Source organism: Gossypium hirsutum, chromosome D11 (assembly GCF_007990345.1).
Source record: "Gossypium hirsutum isolate 1008001.06 chromosome D11, Gossypium_hirsutum_v2.1, whole genome shotgun sequence".
NCBI lineage: Eukaryota > Viridiplantae > Streptophyta > Magnoliopsida > Malvales > Malvaceae > Gossypium > Gossypium hirsutum.
This window is the reverse complement of record NC_053447.1, coordinates 9,365,070-9,376,795: the sequence shown is the minus strand read 5'-3', so window position 1 is coordinate 9,376,795 and position 11,726 is coordinate 9,365,070. Positions and strand designations below refer to the sequence as shown.

At 34.7% G+C, this 11,726-nt stretch overlaps 1 protein-coding gene across 1 annotated transcript; it reads right to left on the bottom strand.

Annotated features, from left to right (window-relative positions):
* Window positions 1-4,264: 4,264 nt before the first annotated feature.
* Window positions 4,265-6,642, bottom strand: LOC107922851 (cytochrome P450 78A3). The gene is made up of 2 exons (XM_016853049.2): window positions 5,418-6,642; window positions 4,265-5,212 (listed from the first exon to the last, which is right to left on the bottom strand). Exons 1-2 carry the CDS (start codon window positions 6,402-6,404, stop codon window positions 4,577-4,579), a joined length of 1,623 nt encoding a protein of 540 aa, XP_016708538.1. The 5' UTR covers window positions 6,405-6,642; the 3' UTR covers window positions 4,265-4,576.
* Between the last annotated feature and the right edge of the window lie 5,084 nt (window positions 6,643-11,726).

The window sequence follows — 11,726 nt, the reverse complement described above, 5'->3', positions numbered from 1 at the left end:
ACATAAAATTAATAAAATATTAAAATAAAGTGAAATGAAAAATATTAAATACAAAAAAAATATATGTGTATACACATACGTAATAAAAATATACACTAGCACATAATTATAATAATAGTAATACTAATAATACTAATAATATTAAAATAATAAGGGTATTTGATAAAGATACAAAAATAAACGAAAAAAAGGATTAAAATCGAATTAAAAACAAAGTTGTAGGGCCAATTTAAAATGAAAACAAAGGAAAGGGACTTAATTGTAACGCGCGTGCAACTTGGAGGGTCAAAAGCGCAATAAACCCAAGTATTAAAACGCTGCGCAGCATGGGGGCCAGAATGAATTCGGGGCGAAACCATGGAGCCAAATTAAAAATAAAGAAAAAGCTTGATTGTAAACTCCCGAAAAAGAGGAAGGGCTAAAAGCGCAATTAGCCATTTCAAAGAAAAACACGCGGATCCTCCCTGGTGCGGGTCGGGTCGACCCGACCCGCGTTCAAAACGACGTCGTTTTATTTGTTTAAACTGGGGGTCCAAAACGGTGCGTTTTGACCCCCTATAAAAGTCAAAAAAATTTCAAAAAAAAAAACATTTGTAGAGCTGAAAGGAAAAAAAAAAGAAAAGGGAGAGAGGAGAGGGGAGCTCGGAGCGATTTCCGGCCAAGGGGGGGTCACCGGACGGCCACCGGAGGCTCGCCGGCGCCGGCGCCGGCCACCGCGGAAAGGTAAAATTTTTTATATTTTTTTGTTATTTATTCTTGGTCTTAAAATGTATAGATCTTAGGTTTATATTAATAGAAAGGTATAGATATGTTTATAGAAATCGAAAGAAAATGTATGAAAAAAGATAACCTTTTCGTTTGCCTTTCCTTTTTCCCGAATGCTTGCTATCTCAGTACTGAGATCTATGTTTTTTTTAGTTCTAGCTTCTGTTTTCTAAAATACCCGAAAACAAACACAAAAAAAAACCCCGTTTCCCGTTCTTCATTTCGGGTTTTATAACCCATTTTTACATCCTTTTTCTATTATTCTATCCTGTTTTTTGTCTTGATCTTGCAGGGTATGGAGGTGCTGGTAGTGGAGGAGGAGCAGGTGGCCGACATGGTGGCATGGAGAGCTGGGCGTGGCAGACGAGGAGGCCACGCGAGGCATGCGGCGCTAGGGTTTGGGGGCATCTTTCTGCCGAAAATGTTAATGCTGTCCGGGCTGGGTTTTAATTTTTGTTTCGGGCCATGGGCTACATTGGGCTTGTTATTTTCCTTTGTAATTGGACTGTTGTTTATATTGTTTTAATATTCGGGCCTGGGCATAAAATTAGGCCTTACATTCATATTTCAAGATTGATAACTAATTTTGCATGATTTGTATTCTATGTTGTTTCTTTAATAATTAATTGCCCTAAACACTAAGCATTGATTTCAATTTAGTTGTTATTGTAAAGGCTAATTACATGTGTGTGCGCGCACGTGCATGTGTAAATTGAATTGAAATTGAGCCTAGAATCTATCTAATATCTTCTTGAGGTGAAATCCTAGGTGAAATTTAGTCGAATGAATGATTTATGCTATCTTTGGATCGTTTGAACCTTTAAAGCCAACCTTATGTATGAATATCTCTAGGACCCATGATTTGAGCTTGTATAAGCCTTCTCTTTATTTATTCACCAATGTGCTTATTTAAGTCTTAGTGCTTAACCCTTCTCAGTCCCATTTTGATTTATGGCCTTACCAAAATTAAGTCTTAGTGCTTAACCCTTCTCAGTCCCATTTTGATTACTTTTCAAGTATTTGGTGCTTAATGGATATATCTTTGTGGCTTGAAGTATCTACTATGGTGAGCATTTTCGGTGAATGAGAATATAAAGCATGAAGGTTAGTTCTTTGTAGATGTTGTTATTTTATTTCCCTTTTAGCTGGCCAGTTTATAAATGTTCAAATAGGAGCTTGGATAATGCGAGGGCAAAAGTATGTGGTAGGGTCAAAATGGAATGAGATACAGCATAAAGCTACAAAAATTGAATGGAATAGATTGTTATGGTTCCCGTTTCACATACCAAAACACTCTCCTATCGAGTGGTTAGCTATCCATAGCAAATCATCCACTGAATATTAACAAGCAAAAGAGTGGAAGACTTTTATTTTCATCTTATGGAGAATAAGATAGAATGCTCATATTATTATTGTTTTGCTAGGACATAAGAATTTATTTTAAAAAATTAATAAAACCACCCAATAGTGGATTACAAAAGGGAGTCATCACCAAAAAGAAACCCACCTATTCAAAACATATACAAAACAAAAGAAATACAATCCCTCAAAGACGAATATTATCCAAAATAGGCCACAAGACAATGGTAAACCAAGTAGAGGCGAAACTAGAAAATTTGAATTGTGGGGTCAATTTTTTTAAAAAAATTAAAACATCTATAAAAGCCATATAATCTAATGTGTAAGATTTTTTTTCTTGTTGTTCTTCTTCTACTTCACGAGTAGACTTTCTTTTAAAATATTTTCTAGAACAAATAAATCTAATCCTTAAACGCACCAAAGTGTTTACAAAGCCTTTTTGGTGCCATGCGAATGTAAGATATTATTTTTGTTCAAATATAAGATTCACAATAATCACACTTGCAACAATAATTTCTAAATAAAAATGTTAAATTTCTAATCAATATTTAAAAATTTCAATATTATAAATACGATCAAACCTAATTTCCTCAAGGATTTGTACTGATCAACCTCTAAAAATTATTACCCAATCATGATGTTAGGAATCTTATATAAAATTAATGTGCCAAAATCATTTAATAAATAAAAAATTAAATCTTACATAAAAATCTTAATCTATCACAAGAAAAGCTCCAAATCATAATTTTTTTAAAAGAATATAATCAATAAAGCTTAAAAAATACATAGTTATTACGGAATTAGGAAGTCCCATTTGAAAGTATTAAAATATTCAACACCTATATTGAGAGTGTGAGAGAATAAGAGAAATTTGAGAAAAAAAAGTGATGTATTGAAAAAAATAAAAAAAATAGGGATTTTTAAATAGAGAGATTTAATTATTTTTATATAAAATAATTATTTTCAAATGTTTTGCGAAATCAACTTTTTTATAAAACAATTTTCAAATATTTTGTAAAATCAATATAAAATTTTTTAGAAAAAAGTTATAAATAATTTACTTTTTCTTTGTGGGGTCAACATTCCATGTGGCTCCGCTGACACTAAGATGAATATGATTCATCACTTTCCATCACCAAGATGAAAATGATTCACTTAAAACATAAAACACCCCCTAATTGCTTCAAAGAGTCTTGCTCATATCTACTTGATTTGGAGGGAAGGCAGGAATAGAGGCAATAGTTAGAAAGAGATTAGGGGGTGCAGATATAAGGATTAGTGTATAGACTTTGTAGCTAGAAACTGTAATTTTCTTGTTTCTTTTTGGATAAAAAAAAGAAGGGCATCTCCTTCACCATCGTGTGAAGAAGGGGATTAAAAATGTCAGATTCCATGTTCATCTTCTTTCCTAAAAAGTTGGAACATTATTTGGATTATCAGCAGAGGGGCCCATAGTATTAGTTAAGAAACGTGCTTGTTTTAACGAAACTTAGGCTGCTCATCCACAAGTTGTCTGTTGGAAAGTAATCCCATGAATAGCAAAAGATGATAACTGATTAATTACCGCTACCTAATTTACAGCCTCCTTCCTTGGACACTTGTACAGAAAAGGGAAAGCAGCTCTCTCTGTCATTTTTACAGTAGTAGTATTTGCTATCAATAATATGAACAAAAGAAAAGAAAAAAGCAGAGCCGCATGATAGTTAAGACAAAAATGCTATATTTCCATACCATAAGCCAAGAGTTTCATCGTCATTGGTCTTGGATTTGTTGAGAGTTTCAATCAATAATGAAGATGATTGTGAATGCTGTCTTTTTTTCTAAATTAATTTTTTTAGGGAAAATGGCCTATATGTACAAAGCAAACATATAGTCTGACTCTTAGTTCTAACCTCTTTAGTGATGTCTTGTACAGATTGATTGAGATCCTCCCTCCCAATGCGCTACTATTAATTAATTTGTAAAGAATTTCAGTACAGACAGCAAGTGAAATCTGATGATTATATCTGTAAACTGTCACCAGAAATATACTGCATGCCTCAAGTAATTAACGTTGTGAATTTTCTTTTTTGGAGAAAGACATTTTGGAATCCGAAGCTATTATTTTACGAGAATTCACGTCTTGGGAAAAAGAGATGAGTAAGGTTAAAGCTTTTATCATATACTAGCACAACATAACGTATCTTCATTCTTCTTTGCTTCTCTGACCATAGTTCATGAACAGGCGGACAGGTTAAAGGCACACTAATAGTTAATTCGCACAAGATATATAGTAGTAATACAGATAGATAATTAACTATGCAGTAACAAATGAAGATTAAAAACCTCAAACTCGAGGGACACGACCAAGACAAGGTTATCAAGGGTTCACTTCCCTACTACTATTTTTTGGGGGGGTCTTTGATTCTCATGTTTTCGCTCTTCTTAGTTCCTCATTTTCGAGGGCACAATGTCACTGGTGTGATAGGCATAATTTACGTCTGGGGCGAACATTAACACTCAAAGGATTAGCCATCTCACAAGATAGTCTTAAAACTTCGGATAAGTCAACGGGATTTTGATCTGAGGGTAGCCATTCAAAGTCGTGCAGAAGGGTTGCCACCCAAAAGCTGACGGTGGTCAACCCCAAGTTCTTTCCCGGGCATGTTCGCCTGCCCGACCCGAATGGAGCCAGCCTAAGGTCTGAACCAAGCACAGAAAACTCCACCTCACCTTCTCCAGTCACAAATCTATCGGGCATAAATTCAAGTGGATTTGGCCACTCTTGAGGGTCCCTCGTAATAGCCCACATGTTCACCATTGCTGTAGTCCCCTTGGGCACGTGATACCCATCAATAGTGGCATCAGTGATAGCTAGACGGGCCCAGGAAAGCAGGGGGCCCGGTGGATGAAGCCTCAGAACCTCCTTGATCACAGCCGGAAGATAAATCATTTTGGCTACATCAGACTCGTCCACAGCACGTGATCTGCCAACAACCTTGTCGAGCTCATCATGGACCCTTGATTGAACCTCAGGATGAAGCACAATCCTTGCTAGTATCCACTCAATCAGCACCGCCACAGTATCAGTTCCCCTGAATACCATTTCCTATACAAAAAGCCACGTGACAGTATTTTATTTAGTACAATCAAACTCAGTACCAGAAATAGTATTGATTTGATTTGTCTTATTTCTTCAACACCTTTCTTAAACAAACTACATTTTTTAACATGGAAAACGTTAATCAAATGATATGAGCTCTAGTAATTTTTTTATTCTTTTTACAATAAGAAATATAAATTGGATGGCTTACCCACAGAATGGCAATCATGTCGGAGTCTGATAATTTATCGGTACCTTGGAGAGAGAGTAAAACATCGACGAAATCTCGAATTTTAGAGTTTGTTGGAACCCTACCTCTGTGTTGGACTATAATCCGGCTGACAAAGCGGTTTACTTTAGGGACAAGGTTTGAGCATCTAAGTCTGAGTTTCTGAAGATCAAAATCTACCAACCAAGGGAGATGGTCAGAACAATTAAATGTGCCCAGTAAATCGTAGCCTTCATCAACTAGATCTCCAAGTTGTTCAACTTCAGTATTGATGGAATCTAACTTATATTTTCGTCCGAATATCGAAGCCATCATGTTGTTTAGAGAAGCTCGTTTGAGGACTTGGCGTACGCGAAAGCTTTGGTTAGAGGTGTGAGCAAATAAAGTGACCATTTCAGAGGCAATCACGCGCCTCTGATCCTCTGCACCTTTAATTTGCTTAGGACAGAAAAGGTGCGTAGACGCGATTCTCCTCAGGGTTCGCCAGTAAACTCCATAAGGAGCGAACCCGATTGCTCTATTGAACATCAAGCTATACGCCGCCTCTTTCACTGGACGATCAGCAAATACAGAGCTGTTAAGAATCTCTCTTGCTACATCCGAGTTGCAGGTGACAATAACACGAGTATCTCCGAGGCTAAAGGCCATGAGCCTCTTAGCCTTGCATGTCTCAGCAGCGGATGCAATCCGGTGGTGAGGCAGGGAGCTGGCCATAAGGTTCATGCTGCCAAATAGAGGCAACCCTCTAGGCCCTGGAATTGGCTTGTTAGCGTGAGAAGAAAGAGAGGAACAAATTTTGAACCTATATTTTCCCCAAGCTGGACCACCGGGGTGAGCCCAGTAGAGTAAGATCATAAGTAGCCAGGCAAGAGCGATGATCAAAATTGACCATGCAATACTTTCCCGTGAAAAAGCTCGGCATTTGGATGCAAGGGCGAAGACCCAGACACACTCTATATCACTGCTCATAACTATGATGATATTACAACACCAAAGCACAGGGCAAGATGGGTTTTCGATTTTGAGGCGTAAAAGAACCGAGTTTGGCTGCTATTTATATAGAAGCCGAAGAGCTTAGAAACCTACAAAATTAATAACCGTTGGAAATATCAAAAATGATGCCAATTTTTCTGGCATATTAGTCATGCCCCCGCTGTGTAGGAAATTTTAAAGGCCAAACAGTTGTGATCGTACTGATAACAATTTCTCTCCTCTTATAGAAATGATGCCAACATTTTAAGAAGTTGGTTTAATTTTTTTATTCTTTTGTGTATTTGCTGTATTGGAAGCACCTAAGAAAAATGACTATTTAAGCAGTATTATTATTCATTATTATTTCTACCATTTTTTTTATTTTCCCCGAAATTAAATAAAGCAGTCAAAACCCAAATATTTAATCATATATATTTTATGTGATTTAATTGCTGAAGTGACTTAACATGTCTAGTTATTATTAAATTTGCGACTGACTCATTTCAAACCCAATGATCTATGGCCTTTTAAAGCAGCTCATGTTATCAACAATTCCCATTCGCTTCAACTTTTACGCATTCGAACCTACGTCATCTTATATCAGCAACAATACTCATACTAATCGAGTTAAGATTCAATTGGATTAGGGTCCATTTAGATGGGTGATGTATTTCCCTTCTGTTAGTGTAAAAGTAACGATAGCAATGAGATTAAATATTGTAACCTGAAATAAAAAGAAAACTAAACGTACCACACTGAGATAAATACCTATCCAAAAGAACCCTTGGAGTGAACAATTAATCAGACAATAAGTAATTACGAGATTTTATTATAATTAAGGTCAACATTACAGCCACTAACTTAATTAAGAGATTCCCTGTTCTTACATAACCCTATCTAATATAATAGTAATTTATTACTAACTAAAAAGTTGCTTATCTAATAGCATTCACAATATATTGTTATTGTTATTGTGCTACCAATGTTACTGTATTCTCCAGGAAGTGAGTTATGACGTATATACCATGTAAAAATATATACCAGCTAAGTTTAATGATCAACTGTATTATCACTTTCTGTAATTTTTCTTTTATATTTTAAACTAAATAAACAAGTTTAACCTGCCCTCTCCTATCCTACTATATAGCACTTAAACAGGGAAAGGTTTTACGTGGTCCTAAAGATTTTGGCCTCTTTTAGGGACAGGGATAGGGTCTGGGTCAGGCTCTCCCATTAGAATAGGCATATATTGAAGACTACTAACTGGTTTATGATACTCAGTGAAAAATAAATTATGTAAAAAAGTATATTTATAAAAAAATTTATATTAACATCAAAATTTATGTATTGCATGCATATTCAAATTTTATAATATTATTAGTTGACTAAAACATGAATTAACATCAACTTAATTTAAGGTTTAATATATGTAAAGACGAGACATTAAATTATTGTCTATCCAATCTTTTTTTGTCAACTCAAGAAATGTTATGGAGATTTAAAAAGGAAGAGGAAAATATGCAACCAACACGAGATTACAGAACTTGTTTTAAAAACGTTAGTGGATTAGATAGGAAGAAGGGGTACAAACATTGGCTGTCAAGGGAATTAAAAAAGACAAGACCCACAGTCTACGCCTCTGCTTGGAACAGAGGAATGCTACCATTTGTATTAAACACCAATACTGCAAAAAAGGCTGCCCATCCACAACTTCTCTCATCGAAATCAATCGCAGGAATAGCGAAAGATGATGACTGACTAATTTACAACTCTTGTCTTCTTTTAAATGTATTTGGAAAAAAAGAGATGATGGCATGTGATGGAAGAATACTGAAAGCAGAGAGGCGCACAAAAGTTAAAAATGGTACAAACGCTAAAAGTTTCATCACTCACGACTTTGTGTTGCTCTTTGATTTGTTCAGAGTTTGAAAAAACAATGATGATGATTGTTGTGATTAGAGGGTATTGTCTTTTTCCTTTTTTTAAATATATTAGTATTATGTTACACGGAAATGGCCTGTACGTACAAACCAATCATATGGTCTTCAATTTTCCTCTTCCGCTTTTGCAAATAATATTATAAAATTAATTAATTATAAAAATAGGTCCACAACAAATTAATTATAAAAATAAAATATTTTTTACTCATCTAACATATTTGGTACACCAATAATTAAAAATAAAAAAAATATTTTTTAAATTGATGCCACCAATCCGACCACATTAAATAAAAAACACTATTGTTTCAGGGATTAAATCAAGGGAAAAATCATTAAGACATTAGATGAGTGCATTAAATTCAAAGGAAAATGCTATTATCTAGTGTTGGATCATAAACCAATATATATATATATTTTATTGTTGTTAGATTTTTTTTTTCAAATTTACCGGTGCAATCAATGTGTCAAGCAACGTTGCAATTTTTTTTTTCACTTTTTCAACTTGTTTTTTCCTATCAAATTTTATTTAAAAACATTCACCAGTGCCACTAATGTGTCAGTCGGCATCTAAAGTTATTGTAGCAAACACCTCATATTTGTAATTAATTTATTCCCCACTTTATTTTTGTAGTTAATTAATTTTTAATAATATTTTTATAAAAAGACCACATTCTCTTGGCTTAAAGGTGTAAAAAGCTCTCAAGCTTTAAAAAAAAGTCCCTACTCTTTTTTTTCACTCATTTGGGTACTTGAACTTCCAAAATGTATCAAAAAGATCCTCAAACTTTTAAAAAGAGAAGCAATTAAGTTCTTTTTTACTCAATTGGATACTTGAACTGCCAAAGTGCATCAAAAAAATTCTTTGGCCGTTAAAGTTAACTTAACTGATCCTAAAGTTTTTTAGTTAAAGCTACCACGTGTCACAACCACAGCATGACATGCTGAAAAAATGATAGAAATAAAAATAAATAAAAGTTATAAAAATCATGTTGATAATAATGAAAGGTTAAAGATATCGACTACCTGGTAAATAGAGAAAAAAAATTTACGTTGATTACACTGAAAATCTTTCGTTTTCCCCTATGATTATGACTTCAATCTTATGTATGGTATATATAAGACATCATTTGCGGGTATCAAAAAATTTAAACTCATGATCGCATAACGACCATCAACTGACCATCAGTTATACTCAAACTTGTGACTGCATCACGATTGCCGACTGGACCTCTACATAGACTTCGACCCGTGACCGTATCAAGCATTGTCACCCCAAAACCTGACTTCCATAGGATGAGTTTATGAGGTAATGATCCTATCTTGACATGACATGTGAAATGTATGTGTTTGGAGACACGCTATTACATTCTTGGCCCTTCAAACCTACATATAAACTTTCACAGTTTCACTCTTAAAATAAAAAATACTAAACCCTAATTTCTAATTAAAAAACCATAACCCTAAACTTATATTTTTAAAAGTGTCATGAGGAGAGAGAATATGAAAACACATCCAATTGAAGTACTTTTCACGCACTCTCTCCAAAATCAATTTATTTCTCTAAATTTAAAGAAAACTTAAAAAATCAATTAAAAATTAAAATCAACATATACCTCTAATTTAGCCGAAATACAATACGCAATGGTAATAATAAACCGAATCTACATAGTTTTAACGTTGAGAGCGGGGAAGGCTATAAATTTTCTTTTATCTCTTTAAGTGTAAAAAAGTTTCAGGTTTCCTGAGAATGAGACGAGGGAGGTGTGTGGAGGGATGTTGTCATGTCAGGTGGCTTAACAACGGTTGCACGTGAGACCTATGCACCTATGCATGGCTTTAAGTACGCCCTTGTCTTCACTAATAAACAAAAACCATATATATGAACCCCACTGCCCTAACAACAACAAAATTATATGACCCCTTCACCCAAAAGAAACGAACCACACTGCCACCCTACTCTCCCTACACGTGTTCGTTTCATGCACAGGATGTGACTACTCCTGCTACTCTCCTACCCAGGTCTCACATGTGGCCTATAGCCCGATTGTAAATGATTTTTCAAGTTTCAGCTTGGGTTTGGCCCGCCTGCCCCATTTTACTATTAATATACTTATAATAAATATAAAAATATTAATATTAGCTTCGAGATTTACAAAATTAAAGTAGAACCTGAATCGACATAACTCTCGTATCATATTAGTACAAGCTCCACATCCAGCCATGAACGCCTTTGCACTCTGGGGTTAAACACAAACGCTCTCTTTTTCTTTTCGACATAACTCATATCATATTCTCAAGCTTTTGATAAGCTATTTTTCTAGCGAAGCTTATGGTAGATTTCCCCTTCATCCTAAAGTATCCATGCTTTATTTGCAGTAATGATATCTACGTGGCAAAAGTATCTGGGACATAATCGTCAAATAAAATTTAGACCATCACAATTCACACCAAATGTGACCCCGGGATGGAAAATTAATTAAAAAGGGATCCACACCTGTAAACGTGTTTCTGCTTGTTGGCAATCTTTGAATGGCGTGGACCGTGAAGTTTCCATATAAACAACCCGACCATTTAAATTTCAGGCATATATTATAAATAAATTAGTTAAGATTCAATAAAAATAAAAATATGATTTTATCAAATTTAAAAATATTCAATTTCATTGAAATTCTAGTTTCTCGATATTCTTCCCAACTTTCATTCTTTAGCCACACTGCATGTGCTTGCTGCAAAGCAACATTTGTTTGTATTGCAGTAAGATGTGTATAACTGCGGCAGATAACAGCTTCTTTGGGCGTGGGCAAAGAAACAACATAGGTTTCAAGACATCCATTGTTGTCGTCTTCATTAAGTTTGATTGTCTTCCGTTCCAACTATTTTAGTCCAATGGAAGCAGGGATTCTGCCATAACTTGCTTAGAAGGGTAAAAGCACTGGATGAGTAGGGAAAAGGGGTTCGATTAAAAAAAAAAATCATGCCATAAAACCTTATTTATTAATTGTAAGAACCAAGATCAAACCTTGGTCGGTATCAGTGTGACTCATTTATTATTATTATTATTCCAAAACAATAGGCGAGGATTGAAGATTACAACAAGTCAACACACACACACAAAAGGGATTAGTCTATAGAAGTTTAAAATTTTAATGCCTTCATTATTATTGTGAATTGAGCGCATTGGATATTTGCAGCTCAATTTATATATAATTAGGAGTTAGTAGTGTGAACTTTTTTAAAGATCGCCTTCTGGTTATTTACGAGTAAGACTATGTTGCAACAACTTCTTTTTGGGGGTTGTTCATGTACCTACAATTTAGCCATTAAAAGAAAGCTGGATTAATGTGGCCTTTGCTTAAATTATAAAATCATACTTAAACTA

Bases quoted from the DNA above. Each gene is read 5' to 3' on its own strand.
- LOC107922851 (XM_016853049.2), bottom strand. From the start codon at position 6,404: ATGAGCAGTGATATAGAGTGTGTCTGGGTCTTCGCCCTTGCATCCAAA. The intron at 5,213-5,417 runs GTAAGCCATCCA...CTTTTTGTATAG, and splicing joins ACATGATTGCCATTCTGTGG to GAAATGGTATTCAGGGGAAC.